General features: G+C 41.8%; 1 protein-coding gene across 6 annotated transcripts; it reads right to left on the reverse strand.

The window, feature by feature from the left end:
* Window positions 1-1,053: 1,053 nt before the first annotated feature.
* ZNF131 (zinc finger protein 131) lies at window positions 1,054-18,387 on the reverse strand. Of its 6 annotated transcripts, none has more exons than XM_053932020.1 (8): window positions 16,706-18,387; window positions 13,018-13,156; window positions 11,537-11,638; window positions 10,426-10,570; window positions 8,546-8,589; window positions 7,901-8,311; window positions 5,036-5,166; window positions 1,054-2,723 (listed from the first exon to the last, which is right to left on the reverse strand). In XM_053932020.1, the coding sequence occupies exons 2-8, from the start codon at window positions 13,139-13,141 to the stop codon at window positions 2,061-2,063; spliced, it is 1,620 nt and encodes a 539-aa protein (XP_053787995.1). In that variant the 5' UTR covers window positions 13,142-13,156; window positions 16,706-18,387; the 3' UTR covers window positions 1,054-2,060. The 6 variants fall into 6 exon arrangements, with proteins under 6 accessions (XP_053787995.1, XP_053787993.1, XP_053787991.1 ...); XM_053932018.1 differs by having other exon boundaries at window positions 7,901-8,123; window positions 8,226-8,589; XM_053932016.1 differs by having other exon boundaries at window positions 7,901-8,589.
* Window positions 18,388-19,792: the final 1,405 nt, after the last annotated feature.

The raw sequence follows: 19,792 nt of genomic DNA on the forward strand, positions 1-19,792 counted from the left end.
AGCAGAGTTATTTCTAGAGGAGAGCCTTCCGCCATGTCCCTCGGGGTGAGGAGGGGACAGCAGCTCCCGCCCAGCCTCACGGCAATCGGACAGACGCCGCTGGGCACAACCGCACAGCACCGTTCCTCTCCTACTGAATGAATCCCTACTGAATGAACTGCTGTTGGAAAGGGGAGAGCAAACAGAACCAAGAAGCAGAAGCAGCCCAACTGTGCTTACCAACCACGGCCTTGCTGGCAATACCGTAGAATTGTTTAATTTATACTCGACTGAAAAACTACACGAAAGTTAGTTTTGTTGGTCAGATGCACAGTCAGGTTTTTCCCTTTAATTCCACTAAGACAGACTTTGTCTATATGCATTTATACCTAAAAAGTTTAGAGCTCGGCAGCTAATCAAACAGGCCAGCCATGTTATCAGAAGACAAGCTATGTATTAGAAGCCAGGTATAAATATAATAGCTAAAATTTACTCTCATGATCAACGTTGGGCCACATCCTTCCCCCTGCACAGAATCTTGTCACAGATTACTTGCATCTCAGAAAACACAAAACATAATTTAGAAAAAAAAGTTACATTAATCAAATTGTTTGAAATTTTAACTGCGACCCACGTTTCTTTTGCAACAGTTTCTCAAAAGGCTATGATGAAATACAATAATATTGAATGAAACTAAATAAAAGCGCAAATCCCAGGAAACAGTTTGGCATTTGAAGATGGAATAGAAAAGCCTGATTTTAACTAAGATCTATAGTATGACCAAGAGCAGTAGGGACTGTCCTTGCAAAAATTCTTCCCTTCACTTAAGGCTTTGAAAATAAAGTTCTTTAGGAGTTTGGAGCACCTCTAATGTCCAGCAGTAATTAAGACATTCTTAACATCCTTGACCATAGACAAACATTTTCTAAACAAATCTAACTTTACAGTAAAAAGCTATTAATCATATTAAAAATGAGATTGATCCTTAACACTGGAACTTGGCACTTAATTGCCAGTCATTCAGTTGTTCCTAACATAGTGGATGAAACAAATAATGCAACATTTAATGGTTGGTCTTGTTTTATTTTCTAATATTTATTAAACTGTTTACACTTCTAGTTTTCAATCCAGAGTTTAGCACTCATACCTATGGCTTTTACTGTTATGTTTAGCACATCTTTTTGTCAAGTGTCAGAATTTCATTTCAAAAAAAACCACCAAGAACGTGATACCATATAGACAAGTCTCTTTGTTTATGTTTAAACATATTCATTTTCAAAAATGATTATTTATAAAAGAAGAGCCTGCTCATAGCTTTCTTCCAAATCATGTTTATCACAGTCTTACCAAGCTCTTCCTATTTTTAAATGTCCCATTTAGCATGTCTCGCTGCCTCCAAGTGAAGTCTTTTCCCTCCCTCAGCCCCCCACCTCTAAATTTAATGCAAAAAGAAAATCAGTAACTGGCATTTTCAAGCAAAAATATAAAGCACTATAACATTACCTACACTGCCTTTTACAGAATTAAGTTCTCAAGAACTCTAGAAACCTTGTGGAAATTTAACCACTCAGTGTTGAAAAGGCACAGAACTTTTGTGCTCCGAGACCTCCAGCAACAGTGCTTCTAGCCCAGCCTGAAAGTTAAGATCCAAAAATTCACAGGTACGTAATTGCCACTTACAGCAAAAGCCCTCAGGTTTTACTGACTCTCCTGCCACAGACATCCTGCAAATTTATACAAGACTTTGCTTCTACTGGAAGCGGAAAAGAGGTAAAATTACTTTTACATATACCCAGGAATGGTGTAATGATACAATGATACAAGCTATTCATTGCTAAAAATCTCAAAGTTGTCCCTGTCTGTGGTAGTTTCTTTTTCATGGCACTACATGAACGGGGAAGTATTTTTCACATATGAGAGAATTTTAACTGTACTTGAAGAAACCTAATTTTGGTCCACTCGTCCAACTTCCTATGGACAGCATATTGGAAAGGTGAACAGTGATGGTTCAAAAATCAATGTAAAAGTTAACAAAAAAAATTTGGTATTTCATTTTTAAAACTGCAGTGTCATTATGTGTCCTAGTCATCCACTTTTGCGTTTTGCATGTCCACTAATTGTTGTGCTTCTAAGTCTTCAGCTTGCTCATGACGTTCCTTATCTGCATCATCTGCTTGATTAAGATCCTTTTCTTCTGCTTCTCCTTGATCAACACTGCGATATTCTACTTGTTCAAGGTCTGTTCCATCGGTAAGTTCTGCCTGTACTTCTTCCATCTGTATTTGATTTACGTGCTCCACATGTAACTGCTCCACGTGCACTTCAGCACCTTGCTCAGTCTGAATGTGTTCAACTTCCAAGTAACTGATCTGCACCTGTTCCTGTAGTTCCTCCATCTGTGCGCCTTTCACTTGATTGTCCTGTATGAGATCCTGGTGCATCTGTTCCACAGTTACCTGTGCAGGATCCACTTGTACCTGAATTACTGGTAGGACATGGACTTGCTCAACTTGTTCTATTATTGTCATTGATGTTACTGGCTCACCTTCCATAGCTTCCACTGGAAGAACCTCTTCTGTCACTAATAGTTCTGAAATATTGTGCATTTCTTTAAGATGCCTTCTCAGCTCACTGCCTTGCATAAACCACAAATCACATAAGGTACAGTGGTTGGGCTTGTCACCAGTGTGTATTACCAAGTGGTCTTTGAACTGATCCCAGCTGTTAAACACGCTGTTACAAACCTGAAACAAAAGATACAGTGTGTAAAATAGTGCCAACGGAAATGTGACAAAATACAGCGCCTGAGATCATAGCTTCACATTGTATAGCTTCTTGCTACTTGGACTCAAAAAACATACATGTTAGAGGTAAAAGCTGAGAAGAAAGCTTCAAATGAACAGAAGACTTGATATTTTCTTCTTTTTTTTAAGAATGGTGAGCTATTTTGAGTTGTGCATACATAAGATACCTACAAAATTCACAAGTCAGTAGAACATTTGAAAATTTTCTCATCTGATATTCATGTACAGTATCATACCCCAATCAATACATACCTGGCACTAGAGTTTTGTGTGGAAAAATATTTATGCATTAATAGGGTGCACTGAAAGTGTAATACAGACTGTTCTTTTACTGACATTCTAGATGCAGCACTACTGAACAACTTTTCCTTATCAGCTTTCACTTGCTCATGACATCGTGAGGTTTAACAGGCTAGCCTGAACTCTCCCATTTTGTGATTAAAAAAACCCACTTGAGTGATTTCAGCAGACAAAACTTTTACAACTCCATCCCTCATTCTCTTCCAGCAAAAAGTACTGCCTCAACAGCAGACATACTGTTTTCACAAAGCACATGAGCTCCCTTCCTTCCCTTCAGCTGGCACTGGAGGTAAATATCTGGAAAACAACACACAGAGACTGCAGAAATAAATGAGATACAGGGTAGAGGAGACAGAAAAGTGGGGTAGAGTCAGGCTTGGAGTAAAAAACCCACAGGCTCAGGAGCCTTTGTCCATGGAAATGTGTTTGGCTGTAGAGAGCAACAAGAACACACATTTCAACACCCCTTCACTGTTGACGAACAGTTTTGAAACAGGAGGTTCTATCTCTTCATCATTTTTAGCAACTGCACGGAAAGATGATGGAGGGAGTATCTGAAGGATTAACTCAACAGCAGGTCTGTGTAGTCAAGACAAACATCTCCATTGCTGAAGTCTGCTAAAATGGATAGTAATACTATTGCCACACTTTTTCCCCGCTAGGCTCACATTTCAGAAAGAGACTGCACATACAGTTTTTAAAATACTAATATTACAGATAAAGACTCAAAATTACTTAGTTATATATAAAGATAATGACTATCAGCAATGCCCAGGCACATAATTACTGTTCTTGCCAGACAGAATCTAATTCAGTATTCAATGCATACACCTGAAGAGCACAAAAATGACTCATCAAGAAACCACAGCTTTTTCTCCTCTTTGTTCAATGAACAAAGATTTGTTCAAATTTAGTTCTAAAGAGAAAAACTAAAAATTTATCCAAGAACTGGTGCACTTTCTGCAGGGTGAAGGGACACAAATCCACGTTCGCAACATCTGTGAGAGGATGAGGAAGTTTAGAAAAGGAGTTATGACTTGAATCAGCTCTTTAAAAGTGCAGTAAGATTTATCTCCACAGCCTTTCAAACGTCAGTTACATATAGTGACCAAGTACCCTAGCAATCTCTACAGCATTTATTTTGCTTAAAAAATACTATAGAATGCCATAATAAATTTGAATTACTTTCCAGACAAAATCAGTATGTTTGGTATCAAACGGAGAATAATAGAACAAGAAATTAAATAATAATTTGTAGTCTGGACTTTACTCTGGGCTTCACTTTTAGTGAAGCATGCTTAGAAGTGGGAAAGGCCTAGGTCAATGTATCAAGAATCTTGAAAAGGAAGCAATGTAAAATGCAACCTACCCAGAAGAATCTCTATGATTTTAAGTATTATGAGGCTCCACATCAGTAATTCCATATTTTAAATGGAGATACTTAGATGTGAGAATTTATCTGCATATTGTTGAATGTGATCCAAAGTCCTCACTACTGTCTACAATTTCCTGGTTAGAAGAGGAGGGGCAGGCACTGATCTTTGCTCTGTGGTGACCAGTAACAGGACCCGAGGGAATGGCCTGAAGTTGTGCCAGGGGAAGTTTAGGCTGTATATCAAAAACGTTTTTCACCCAGAGGGTGGCTGGGCACCCTCCAGGACAGCTGGAGCAGCTCCCCAGGACAGTGGTCACAGCACCAGCCTGACAGAGCTCAAGACGTGTTTGGACAATGCTGTCAGGGACAGGGAGTGACTCCAGGTGTCCTGTGCAAGGCTGGAAGCTGGACTCAATCCTTTTGAGTCCCCTCAAACTCAGCATATTCTGTGATTCGACATTATTTTACTGAAGTTGAAGTAGCTCTTAGAGACATAAGCCCACTCTCATTGCCTCTCCTGTTCAGTCCTCCCACACTCCTGGAGGAGGGAGATATGTAACCTATTTCCATTACCCACCTGACATTCATACAGTTTCTTTCTTCCCTTTTTAGCACCAGCTCCAGACTGACAGGCTGTCAGGTGACATTTCAGTGTGCTATTCCGAGCGAAACGTTCATGGCAGTTTGGACATTCAAAGGGTTTTTCACCTGTTGAGACAGATACAAGGATTTGTAAGTGAATAAAACCACCCAGTCTTCTTTCAGGTCTCTCTTCTTCCTCTTGCTCTCTTGTCTAGGTTGATAAACACATTATAAACATGTGGCCAATGGGATTATTCTGCAGAAAAAATGATGAAAATTCAATATAAAAGGGCAAAAAACTGATGTAGAGTCATAACTCTCATTTAGAAGAAAACCAATGTAAAAATTACCAGTAGCTTTTAAGGCGTTTGTGGAAATTATATTACTATTCTGGCAAAATATTTTAAAGAAATAGGAGCTATTTCACACTTTTCATCTGATAATAGCTACAATTAAAAAAAAATCAACATAAGTCAATATACAAAGTGACATATTCAAGACAGAAGAATTTAAATAATACAACCTTTTTTTCTCAGTAATAACAGCTTATGCTTGAAACTGAGCTCCAGAAAATGAAGCTGACAGAGAATGATTGTGAAATAACAGTGAATCAATACTAAAACAAACAAAAAAAAACCCTGCACCCAACATTTCCCCAAAATACAATGAAGAGAAAGCACAGAGGTACATAAATGGACACAAGCAAGATAAAAATTCCTCTCAGTTTGGCCACTTCATTTCAGCCATGGTATCAAACTTAAGATGCCAGCTAAGGACAACAGCAGGGGAAGCTGAAAGCAGATGTTTTTATTATCCAAGGTACTATGCTGTCATCAAGTGGCAGTGAACAAAGGGTGTTGCACCATGCACAAACACAATGACATTCAAGCAAATTAAATTACAAAAAATCCTGGAAGAGTGTGTTTCCTCTGAAAGTCTGTAATAATCTGTATAGGTACTGCCACCAACATCACTACTGAAACAAATGGATAATGAACTCCAAAAGAGGCTGAGCCATTTCAGTGAATAACATGAGGATCAATCCTAGCTAGTTTAAAAGCCTGCATTTTCAGGCATGCAACAGTTATTGGATATTGCAGTGGAAAAACAATCTTTGGAAATATTTACTAGTTCTTGATTACCTTCTAAAAGAAATTCACAAGTAGCTGAAGCTGTTACTTATGTACCTGAAAGCTACAAAAAGATGTTAAATGGTGGGAACATTCCCCTCAATGGTTATAAAATGCTACATATTTGGAGTGTGTCCTACAGGAAAGGCAGAGGCTGCTAAACTGCCCTCACTTAGCCCTGCAGGTCAAAAATCATGGACTTTGCCCAAACAACTAGTGGGTTTGGAACTAGATGATCTTCAAGGTTCCTACCAATGCAAACCATTCTGTAATTCTATGATTCTACAGAGCATGCATGGATGACCAAAGAGCTCCTGGACAAACTCAAACACAAAAATTAAGTCCATGGGACCAGATGAGATGCATCTGCTAGTCTTGAGAGAGCTGGAGAAGGAAGTTGTTAAGCAACCATCTATAAAATTTGAGGTGTGGCAGTCTGGTGAAGTTCAAGATGACTGGAAAAGCAGAAACATAACCGTTTTAAAACAGGGATATAAGGAAGAGCTGGGGAACTACAGGCTAGTCAGTCTCACCTCCAAGCCAAAATTCACTTCCCATGTCAAACCATGACACTGCCCTAAAAATCATAGAGCAGATCCTCCTGGTAGCTATGCTGTGAAGACAGGCTGAAAGCATTGGGGTTGCTCAGCCTGGAGAAGAAAAGGCTTCAGGGAGGTCAAAGAACACTTTCCGGTGCCTAAAGGCAGTCTACAGGAAGGCTGGAAAGGGACTTTTAAGATAATGTAGTGATAATGACAAATAGGGGAATGGCCTTGAGCTGAAACAGAGTAGGTTTAGGTTAGATATTAGGAAGAAATTAATTTCTCAGAGGGTGGTGATGCACTGGAACAAGTATCTCAGGGAAGCTGTGGTTATCCCCTCCGTGAGAAATGTTCAGGGCCCAGCAGCAGCCTGGTCTAGCGGGTCCAAGGTCCCAGAGGGTCAAACTAAATGATGTGTAAGGTCCCTTCCAAACCAAGCCATTTTATCATCCTATTACTGCCCCACTGCTATTTTAATGTAATTGCAGGTATAGTGATTGAACAATAACAGGGTAAAACATTTTTAGGACATTTTCTCACAGGCCTTTCAAGTTCATTTTAGCATTCAACCAGTGGTATACAGAGCTCAGAATTTAGAAAGCCTATAACAGAATGGGAGCTTTTTCATATCATAGGTGAGATGAGACAAGAGCAAAGGTAAAACTTTCCAAACATGATGGTACAAGACATAATTCTTTGAGGGTATTTTGTATCTAATAGGCATTTGGTCAGAAGTTCTGTTAGATAAAGAAACTCTCTAGACTGTATTCCTCAAAGAAGATTGTGTTTCAAATAATATTTCAACAAAAATATTTACTAGAAAATTTGAAAATAAAAGTAGTTCCTCAGTTTGGTATTTCTGAAGAAGGGGACATGACTTAAGGAAGTATTTTGAAAAAAATCTCAAAGATTTAATAGACTTGACGGAGAAGCTTCCTTACTACTTTCTGGTTTTAGGTGCTTATTTTAATTGACACAATCCCCTAAAAGTTTCCAACATCAATGGAAAACAAAAAACATGAACAAACAAAAAGACATACCACCATTTTAGTTATAACTAGAAGCCAAGTATTTCTAGCACTCAGGACTCATTTATTTTCTTCAGCATATTTTCTATTTCCCCAAAACATGCAAAAGCCAAAATACTAGGATGAAGGCCACAAGCACAGGACTGTAGAGTGTTCTTACCTGTGTGCTTCCGAAGGTGCTCTTTAAAATGCCCAAAGTGGTCAAACTGTTTGTCACAGTACTGGCATACATGTATTTTCTTGCCAGGTCTTTGCTTCTTGCTGGCACCACCTTCATCAAGGTGGTAACAGGTGAGGTGCTGTTTCAAAGCACTCTCTCGTAGGTATCTTTTATTGCATATGTCACATTTGTAATTCTCAGTAGAGTGTGTTTTCATGTGTTCCTTAAAATGGTAAAACAATTTAAATGAACGGTTACATTTCTCACAGTGGAATAAATTGTTCATGTGTGACAGCTGAAGTTCCACAATTTCAATACCTTCTACCTGTTTGCACGAGGGGTCAGTTGCACTATCACCTTCTTCTTGCATCTGGCATTTTCTCTCTCCCTGACGATACTTGCTGGTGATATCTGCCAAAAGAGCCAAAGCAGATTCATCTGATGTACCTGTTGTCTGTATATACTTTATGGATTGCTCTGCAGAAGCTACTTCTTCAAGGGTTTCAATGCTGTCATCCTCCACTTTCATCGTCCCTTCAGCAATCTCAACCTCAATTTCAACAGGCTCTGATTCTGCAGATGGTAGTGTTTCTGTGATAACATTAGAGGTTTCAGCAATCTTCCTCTTTTTTGGTTTATTTTTACCTTGTGCTTCATTTGATTCTAAGGGTGATGAATTTTCTTTGTTCCTGAAAAGCATTTGCATAAACATGGTTAAGATCAATTAACAGTGACATAATTCCTGTCTAGTAATGAGGTTCCGCATCCAAAACTCCCGTTTCTCAAAGTTGAATGATGACCACATTATCTGTGTGCACATCGGACACATAATCTGTATGCACATCAGGAGCTAATTTGTCCTTAATTTACACTCTGTAGTGCAGTAAAATAATGTTGTTAAAGCTGATAAAGTATTTTTAAGTATTTAAAGTAAATAGCTCTGCTTGAATGATACAAAGCATCTATCAGGAAGAAAAGCAAGTTAACCTAATGGCTTATCTAAAAATTTGTGAAATTCTGTACTCGGAAAGAAAACTTCTCTAAAATTATTACTTCTTTGGCCTGCCTACTCAGAAATAAGGTTTAAGTCCCTCCTATGCCATTCACCTCTTAAGCTCTGGATTGTGTGCAACTCTAAGCAGTACTTAGAGCTTGCCAGAAAACACTTTAGCTGTGACTTCACATAATGATTATACACACAAGGGTTAACATATCCCACAATTCAGGAAGACACACTGCTAATAGCTGACATTAAAAAAAGCCACTAGGATGTGAAAGGAGTATTCTAGTTTAAACACAGCCTTTAGTTCTGTGCTGTTCTCTCTGCGTAACGCACACACAATCCCTTTCCTCCAAAATGTCAGGGATGGCACGGCATCTCGAACACAGACACAGCTGAGTGGGTCAATGCTTTCAAGTCATCCACAGCACTACTGTGGTGGAGGTTTTACTACTGATCATCAGTTTCAAAAATAAGTGGCTATCTTCCCATCATATAGACTGACTGGAGTAAGCTGTGCTTTTAACCTTCCTCTGCACCATGATGAATCCTTTCATGTAATGCACTCCTTATCACTTCCAGGCTTTCTAGTAACAAGAGACAAGACTTTGCCCAGTATCTCCAAGTCATATTGTCAGATATGTAACTAATGATGTAATGCAGGCCACAGCTTATAAATGGCACCTTAGTCTGTTCACACACAGGGAAAGCAGTAGCTAAACCCAGTTTCATATAGCCTGGATTTCTAATGTCTACCGATCACAGGTACGTTGCAAGGAGCTCCTGGATCACATACCAAAAGCAACTAGTGTAGCATGCAGAAGGAATGAGAACATGAGAGTACTTTATGGAAGTGAAATGGAAGAAAGGGGAATGAAAAACAGCATGATGGGACTGGCACCCACTTTTTTCAAGCTTGACTTTTGCAATGGATTACAGTTCCTGGTACTGGATAAGGTACTGCAGCAACATTTGATTGAGTATTGAACCCAGATAAAACCGACTTTAAAAGTTACATTCATTCAATAAGTTTGAGAGGTTAATTTTGCAGCAAGAGGTTTTAAGATCACTACTTATTCTCTCAGAAACAGCAGAAAGCTACACAAAATCAAAACACCACAAAACAAAACAAGCACCACAAAATCAAAACAAGCACAAACTTGTTAATGTTGTCTGATTACCAGAGACACATTGTCACAGCACAGCCAGCTGTCAATCAAGTGCAGGCCATCAGACAGCACAGAGACCAACTATCAGGTACAGAGTCACAGCCATACAACATCAGCAATATTTAGAAGCCATGTCATTTGTCATTGAGTTCTAGCCCAATGAATGAGACATTCTTGTTTTACCCTGTGTAATTCTGAAATGTATGTTACAGTAGAAGAATATATGGTTCTACACAAGTTAAGGAGGTTCCAGCATAAGGAACAGCACTGCAAAATACTGGCAGCCAGCTTGTGCAGAAGCCTTGCAGAGACTCTCTCCTTCAGTGTTGGAAAGAAAAAGAGGCTTATGTGCTTACCTGATTTCAAGTGCTTTGATTGCTTCTAGCATCTGTAGATACTCTGCAGCTTTCCAAACATCATTTGCTTCTTCCTCACCTTGCACCATTAGCTTTGCTGTATAGGTGAACTCAATTAGGTGACGAAATGCCATGTTACTTACACCTGTGTACAGGCAAGAGAAACAAGTTACCTTTAACAATTCTGCAGCCTCATCTTCCCAAAGAATCTTGCACACTTGCCTGCACACCATTTTGATCACAGTACTGTAGTCACCAGTTTCATAAAGGTCACACCCTTAAATGGCTCCACTGAATGGTTTGGAAGAGACCTTTATAATCACCTAGTTCCAACCCATGTTGGAATAAAAATCCTACTAGAGAAATATAGTCTGAAACAACTGTGGAGTTTTGCCATGACAAAGATAAAAGGAATGATAAGATGGACAAAAAGCAGTTTCAATAATATATAGATTTAAACAAAAAAATACTGTTCCTGGAAGCTGAAATGCTGCTCTAGGAATTTAATTTCCTCCCTGCCTACCACATAAGAATTGCCCCATGTTGGCCTTGCTCTTGCATCCCAGCCAAGGCATCTGCCATTGGCCATCACTGACAGCCTTTTTCAGCTGACCGGAATGGCTTTTCTCTGGGAAAGCTTTTGTGTAGTACTGCTAGTCCTAAAAACAGATACAGGGCCTGACCTTCTTTAGCCATGTATTAGGGGAAAGAAGGGGGAAAAAAAAATGAAAAAGCACCACATAATCTCACATTATGCCTTCCAATATATTTAATACTGTTCTCATTTTGATTTTTCTTCAGGGAGGTTTTCTTTCCAGTTATAGTAGCTGTCTTAGAACAACTCAAGAACTAAGATCTAGAAAGTTAACTGCAATAACCAAGCATGTTCACGTGTTCAAAGCCAGACTGGATACGGCCTTGACCAACCTGGTCTAGCGGCAGGCACCCCTTCCCATGGAAGGGGAGGTTGGGCCTAGATAACCTTATCATTCTATTACTACAACCCTAAACATTCTATGATTCTATGCACTAGCTTCTACTCAGGATGCTACAATAATTTGCAGCTTGAGCACACAACTCTGAATCCTTTTATTTGCACAAGTCAGATTACCTTCAATCTCCACCAAAGGCTCCTGAGTGAAATCTTGGAAGAATTTGTGGAAGAACTGGCTACAGGCAGCAAGAACTGCCTTATGAGCTTTGAAATGGTGACCTGAAAGGGAGACAAAAAGTTTGGTTTAAGGTAACACTTTCCTCCCTTCATAGTGCAGAATAAGTGCAGGTGCAGAAAGAAAGACCACCCAGTGTAAACATCTATTCCAGCAGCATATACTGAGGAATTCTCCTTGTAAAATAGGATAGTACTGCAGCTGGCTTGTCCCTTCTTACACAGAACCTTGCTGACATTGCTGACCTTGCTACAGCTCTGCAACTAGCTGGAGAACTCACTCCACTAACTCACTCACTTGTTTCTCTTTTCAGATATTAATAAATTAATTATGGGAAATTTCTATGCAAACTTTTCTTGGTATGTCTTGGGATCAGCTATGTATGCCTCATGTTTTCGTTGCTCCTACAGACTGATATAACCACTGCCAGCATAAACACCACAGAACAAAAGTGGTTCTGCTCTATTCTTTCCATCTTCCAGAGTCTGTATTTCTTCTCCCAAGTGGAGACATGCATTTTCATAGGGCTCAGTGGTACAGGGATAAAGGAAGCAACACAGATTAGAACTACACAGCTGCACACAAAACCAGCTCTGAGTTCAACACAAGAATTTGGTAATGACAGAGCAGGAGCAAACATTCAGGACAAGCACTGTCAGTGAAACTGTGGCTGTCCCTGAAGAATTTTTTTTTGTCTTTATTTGCTTACCTCCTTCTAATATGGACTCTGTAGGATCCTTTTTCTTCAAGCGAGTTGTTGCTATCCTTTAGAAGTCCGGTGCTACTCCCTTAGCTAAATCTGGCCTACTGGACACTGCCTATATTCCCTGTAGTGCTCATCCATTCTACAACATGTTTGGAATATGAAGCAGACTTAAATGATCTACCACATAGCATCTTTTCTAAGGAAATAATAAGCACTAGTATCTTCATCATCCTTTTAAAACAGTTCTTATGCCCTTAGAACACATACAAAAAGTGTGTGCTTCTACCCTTTTTCTAAGTATACATTAAAATAGTAGAGAGGTACTAGAGAAGCTGCTGTGAGAAGCAAATATTGTTTGAAGGTGTGGGTTTTTTAAATTTAAACACAGTATTTGTAAAGGTTCTCTGCATGCAGTCAGACAGCTCAAATCAGAGAAAAGTATTTTAACAATGTTTTGGGAATCCTTAGCACATTAAATATACCACAGCAGTTTCAAAGAGGGCTTCTATCTGAAAACATTTTAGTCTTTTGTTTGGGAAAGCAGAAGCAAAATTATTAACTACTACGATGAAACTTTGCAAGTAACTTGCACACAGGAACAGAACTAAGAATTGGTTCACAGCCCCGTCTGACACCTGACCATGAAAAATCCAACAGCATCCCAGCACAGCTTTCAGAATTCTCTGAATACCAACTAGTTCTCAGGCCTGTACATACCATCGACGATCAGAGTGATATCTGTAAACTGGTCCTGCTCACGTTGTTCATTCAGTCTATCCAAAATAACTTTATAGTGTTCAGGGAATTCCTGGATACATTCCATCATTTCCTCAGCTTCCATGGCAAAAGGCCTGGTCTGCAAAACAAACATGGTATGAAAGTAAGAATACCATGCCACTCAGTAAATACTGTGCAGAGTCAGGTTACTATACAAATGTGAACTAACTAGCACTTTGCCAGGACTATAAAACAAATGGAAAAACTGTCTTGCTAACAAGATTTTTACCCAATGTTAGCTGACAGGTAGGAAATGGCACAGTTAATGATGTGGAATATTGTCTTATTTGGACACATGAAGAAACAGCCAAAGTGGGTATTTCTTTATCCTACAGATTCAGCAGGGACCCACCGCCCTCAAAGCAAATACTACAGCGATGCAACATCCCACAGCTACTCATCCAATACCACAGCAGCATAATCTCAGAATCTTCATACAGTTATTGCAATCCCTCCGATCCACTTGGTTAAATATAAAAGTTTTAAGAACTGTCTGTTAAGTCACACTTTGCAGGTCATGAATACAAGTTGTTTACTTCCTTTAAATATGGATGTAATACAGCAGCAATTTTCAATTTCTGAGTGCATTACAATTGCCAGGGATTTCATCTGCTCTCAAGCTTATTCATCCATCCTACTTACACTTCTTCCTCTGTAAAGTGAAATATTCTTTGCCAGCCTTCTGACATATAATGCCTGTAGTCTGATAGCACTTCCTCCCTTACTAACACAGTAAACATAGCTGGGGGTGGGAGTTGCAGAGGATCTCAGACCTGGAGAGGGTTAGCAGAACTCGGTGCCTGTGGATGAGATGCAGACAGTAGTCTGCTGCACATGCAGAAGAACCTCAGGAGAGCATCCAAGTGCTTCAAGGAAAGCACTTCACAAAGTACCTCCAGGCAAAATTACTTCAGATCCATGCAGCAACGCTCATCTTCAACTCCCACACTAATGAGGCTTACATTTAGAATGCTGCAGAAAAAAAAATTATGGAGTTCCTGTTTACACCACAAAACATACTCCCTTCTTGTCTCTCAGAAAAAAAGTCACCCGTGAAGAAGTTGTTTTGCCAAGAGAATGAAATGAGTAGAGTAGAAGTAACTACTTAGGGAAATCCAGCTCTACCCGCTACTGCTACATTGCCAACCACAGAAATGCTGTCTGCAAAAGTCGGATTCGTTACCTAGTGTGCAACAAGCCAAAACCTACACACTCAAGGCAACATTGATTATTTATTTCAGAGTTGTGCAGGCCTGGGTGCCTGGAAGAATTCCACAAATTAAGTACCCAACTATAAAAACTTTTTACTGATTATTGTACATTTTACCAAGCAAAAGGATTAGTGTTTATTGGTTACAAGTAACATAGTTCTCTAATTAATTAGTATTCTCTCTTCTACTGGTTAATGATTTTCTTGTTTCCTGTGCTAATCAGTCCACATGCTCAGTCTCTCTCTTCTTTTGGATCAGGTTTCTTGGGTTGGTCGTTGCAGTCTCCCCCAGCCAGAATTACCTGCTACCCAGTTGGAGCCAATTCCAACACAATTGCTAAGTTTGCTTAATTATTTTCTTCCTTATTTTGGGGTTTCTGCTACATGTCCCTGTGGCCTCTAAATTCTAGATTCTCTGTGTCCACTATCAGTGGTACACCCATTTTCCCAGGTTTTGTTAGTCTGGCCTTTCGATCTGAGATCACTGAAGTATGTCTTCATAAGCTTAAGAAGGCAATTTTACCCACAAGTAATTTGTTTTTGTAACACATGAACATTACTTAGAGCTTGTCGGCTGCTCTCTGTATCAGAGATTAAATCTCCTTTCTTGTTGAGGAGGCTTGACAGTACACAAAGATCAAACATCAAAGTAAATCCTTCCTTAAGAAAATTCTATGTATTCCGTATTTCACACCAGAAACAACTGTCAGGGTCTTCAAGTGGGCAGAGGAGCCCAGCATGCAGGGGAAGACGAGGTGGAAGGAAACAGATGCTGCTGCTGCATTCTCTTCACTTAATCTGTAATGGTGGGTCTAAGACAGACAATCAGAAGTTCCTGCCTTTTTTTAACCATCTGGTATTTCACACACAGTCTCATGTGGGAAGGTGTCAGCTATCTGCTTCACAGTTTAATTCTTCTTGCCCATTTTCGACACATTACAAAAGGGCAGATGATTTGCAATTAGAATCATAATTCCTAAAAAGAAAAATTTGATCTCCAACTCTCATGATTTTCATCTCCCATGGTTTTTGCTTTACTTCCAAACTGACTGTAGGGATATCTTAAGAAGAAACACCCCAAACCTCAAAATAAAAGAGCAACCTTAGCCTAGCAAACACAAGATACTTTAAAAAGTTTTTCCTTAGAACTCTTACAAAACATAGTAAGAAACATACAGTTCATGTTAGGCAGTTCATTAATTTACACAGCACTAGTAAAAATGTGAATGTACTGTGTATCTAAATGCAGTTGCAGTATTAGGTATTCTCGTTTCAAAACCCTCGGTCATACTGCACGAAAAGGCCTGACAAAACAGCACGTGTTCAGAAAGAGCCTGACTGCTTTGGAGGAAGGAGTGAAAAGTACAGCTGAGAAAACAAAGCAGCCGAGGAAGATGGACAGAGTGATCCAAATTCCCACTTATGAGTGGGCTCAAAGATGCGCGACAGAGTAGACCGCTTCAGTTGTCTGTGCAGTTTCCTTAAAAGACTCATCGAAATACTGCCTTAGCCTTATGAGCCTGCAGCTCTGGACGCATTTCATGCGATGTGCATATGTTCTGCCGAGCTGTTTTTATAAATCTGCCTCAGTGAAACATGTTATTATTACTATTCTCCTGGGCTACATCAGGAGCTCCTTGGATTCCAGGCACCAGATGTCTGTTTCCCGCACATGGATCCCAGAGGCGCAGGCGAGGCAGTGCTGGGGCAGGTCGGGTGACCCGGAGAAGCCGATGTGGCGTGCCCACAGCACCGCCATCTTGGGAAGCGGGGAGCCGTGGCCTGGCCAGTGCAGAAGCAGGAATTCCTCATGCACGCTGCCGCATGTTCCCCCCAAAACCAACGCTCAGGCACGGCGCAGGCACGATCCCGATCCCGCCCCTGGGCTCCGCAGCGCGGACGAGGGATCGGTGCCTCTCCCGCCGGGATCGTGGGCACAACAGCCGCCAGGCGGCGCCCCCGCCCCCGGCCGCCCCACCCGGGGCTCCCGCCACCCGCGCGCGCCTCGCTGCCACCCGCGGCCTCATTGGCGCTCGCCGGTGTCAGTCAACGCGACCCCCGCCAATCGCGAGGCGCGGGCAGCGCTCGCCCCGGAGGCAGAAGCCAATGAGCGGCCGCCGACTGCCCGGAGCGGGCGAAGGCGGAAGGCCTGGCCCGCGCCCAGGGCTCGCCGCGGACGGGGGATCCGGGCGCGGTGTGGGCGGCGCCGGCAGGCACGGGGGTCCCGCGGGACGCCTCGAGAGGGGACCTGGCCGCTGCCGCCCCGAGCCCGGCGCGCGGCAGCGCCGCCGCCTCATTAGTGCTTATTACGTCATCAAAGCGCGCATTAAATCGATCCCTTTTCAATTCCCGGGCCGGGTCGCGGCCCGACGACGCGGCGCTCCGAGGGGTGGGGAGGCGGTTCTGCCGGGGACTCACCGGGAGCAGCTCCTCGCCGCGCCGCTTCCCGCTCCACCGCCGCCGCTTCCTGCTGCCCGGCACGCTGGAAAGCGGGGCGCGCGCCGGCCAATCCCGACTCGCATTCCCGGCCTGCCCCGCGCTCACCCTTCACGCGACAGGGCGCGCGCGCGGCGGGGGCGTGGCCCGGTGGCCCGGGGCATGCTGGGAGTTGTAGTCCATTTGTGCAGTGTGACGGATTCAGAGCGGCAGACCGGGTCAGGCTGGAGGGGACTACAGCGGGTCATCTGTTCCAGCCTCCCTGCTTAAGCAGGATCATCCAGAGCATATGGCACGGGATTGTCTTCAGACAGTTCTTCAGTGTCTGTGAAATTAGACTCCACAGACTCTCTGGGTAATCTGTTCTGGTCACCTGTGCTGCAAAGTTCTTCCTCACGTTCAGGTGGAATTTCTTTTGCATCAGTTTCTCCTGCCCATTGCCTCTTGTCCTAATGCTCGGCACCACCGAGCAGAGCCCGGTCCCTGCTCTGGCCCCTCCCTGCAGACACTGACAAACAGGGATGAGGTGCCTTCTCAGTCATCTCTTCCTGAGACTGAACAGGGCCAGTGCCAGCAGCCTGTCCTCATAAGAGAGATACTCCAGTCCCCTGATCATCTTTGTTCAACTCTGTTCCTCTTGGATGAGGAATACCTGTGTCTCCCCTTCTAAATGCATTTTACAGTTGCATTGCAGTGCATTCCTTAGTCTAGCATGCCAGAACATTTTGGAAGACAAGTGTTAGGGCCACGCACCCCCTCACAGGCAGGACTCATACCCACAGGATTCCCTTCATCCCATGTCCCCTCGACTCTGTTACACAGCCACTCTTCCATGCAGTTCCATAACACCGTGTTACTTTATAATTCAGATTGAGCTCTACGCAAAATGGGTATCATTAAATGGTGTCAAAAGCTGAAAAGTCAAAATGCAATACTGCCCAGCAAGTCCCACTCTGTGGTGCCCAGCTGTGCCTCTCCAGCTCCTGGTCCCCACAGCTGCGGAAGGAAAGGCCCAGGCAGTGGCTTGCAGCTCCCAAGGGCTCCTGGGCTATTTGGCTGAGGCACCTTAGTGAGACAGCAAGTGCATGGCACTGGCTGCAACCAACACCTCTGCCATCCTGCTGGAGCACTGACAACGTGAAACTCGGGTTTCTTTTTTACACTGGAGTCTTCAGGGTTTCATGTCATCCAGGTTTCATGTCCTGCCACCAGATGAAAATGTACTCATCCAAATATAATTTATCTTGTCAGAACAGACAGCATGATCATCCCTTTGACAGCCTCTACGCTGAAGCTGACAAGAGAAGAGCAGCCTTATGCCATGGCTGTAATGAGCTTGCCCGTGTTAATTCCTGAAAATTGACTTGTTTATGAACTCCATCCCTTTCCCATGGTGCTTATTGCTTAATGGCCTTGTTAACATAAGAGTGCTATTGATCTTGTCGGTAGGTCGGCTTAGACAGTTATTTGCAACCTAGGAGTTGCCTGCCACACCCATTTTTGTTTTCTGGTACACAACAGCACATAGGCAATGTTGATGCCTCCTGCATTTAAAAATATGTGAAGGTTTGTTTTAAACTAGCAGAAATCTAAATTTTAGTGGAAGAACTATATCTCCGATAGTTTATAATCCAAATAGAAATATTGCTAAAGCTATCACTGTAACAGAGTACAAAACAAGAATTAAAATTTTCCATTTTAGCACCTTCTACCTGTCCAGTGTCAGTGGCTTGCTTGTTTTTGATTAATATATGGTTTGTTCTGACCATCTTCTTTTTTTCTCATGGCATTTTCCACTGTATTTTTTTTCCCTATGGGTTCTTCCATCTAGTTTTGCTGTGAGGTTAGGCTGAAGGTTTTAAATGAACAGTTCATACTTGGTCCGAATAGCTTTTCAAGTATAAAATTACATGGACTAAGCTGTAACTCTTATGTTCTCCTTTTACTCTCTCAGAGATGGGTGTGTCATTTCCCACCACTACCTCCAAGACTTCCAAGAGCTATGTTAAAAAACAATGCAATTTAGTTTTAGTAAGTCTGGAAACTGCCTAAACTTTTATTTACATACGGAAGACTATGTTAAGCAAACATCTAAAGGATCTTTATCAATATCTCTAGTTCAACCTGTATTAGCCATTTATATGCCTAAAAATTACCTATTTTTTTCCTTTTCCAGAATCACCTCAATGACACTAAAGAATCCTGTATTAATTAAAATAACATGGTACATCTTCTGGACATAACATTCAGCTGAGTTTGGGAAAATTACTGAAGTGTAGGTGTTCTCTTCTAGCTCCAGCCTCTCACAGCAGCAATGAACAGGGCTGAGATCATCTGTCCAGGCTGAGCATTGTAAGCCTCTCCCAGGGGGAGCTGTGAAGTACCAAACAGCCAAAAATGAGTACTAAACTAATAGTAGAAAATTGTGAATCACATATTTCCCTTCTTTAATAAAGGAAACACCTCTTTGTCTGAGGAAATGTAGGAATTAATAAACTGGAGATGTGAAATCAAGAATTCAGGAGGCCTGCTTGTGTGCAGCATTGAGTATATAACTATTGTCCAAAAGCGGGTGATTCAGATAATAAATGAAGGCCAGAAGGGACCATTAGCTCATCTAGTGCAAGGCCATCCACCTGGCAGCCTCTGACCTACTTCCAGCTTGCTGGATGGTTCTTGACTGGCTCCCAAAATGGTGTTGAAAGCTCCCTAGTGTACTCATAGCACTCCCAGATCTCCCACATCAAAACCAAATTATTCACCAGGCAGAATACAGGTAGCTGCAATGCGGCCTGTTCTGGTCTCTTCTATTAGGAAAATTCTTACGAAATCAACTGCTTGTTCCTGTAGTGTTATCAATAATTTGCAAGAAATCTCTGTATCAGACGAGTCAGTACATCTCCCTTGCACAGTGACTTGTTCTGTGCATGAGAAAGATTTACTGTGTTGCCTAGAGCAAGCCAGATCTGTGCTGTTATGCAAGAGGAAAACATTTCTGTGGGGCCCCTTTGATAGGTATGCCGAGGGCAATAATATGAGTGTCTGTTTAAAAAGTTTTAAAGGAAAATA

Source organism: Vidua chalybeata, chromosome Z (assembly GCF_026979565.1).
Source record: "Vidua chalybeata isolate OUT-0048 chromosome Z, bVidCha1 merged haplotype, whole genome shotgun sequence".
NCBI classification, from domain to species: domain Eukaryota; kingdom Metazoa; phylum Chordata; class Aves; order Passeriformes; family Viduidae; genus Vidua; species Vidua chalybeata.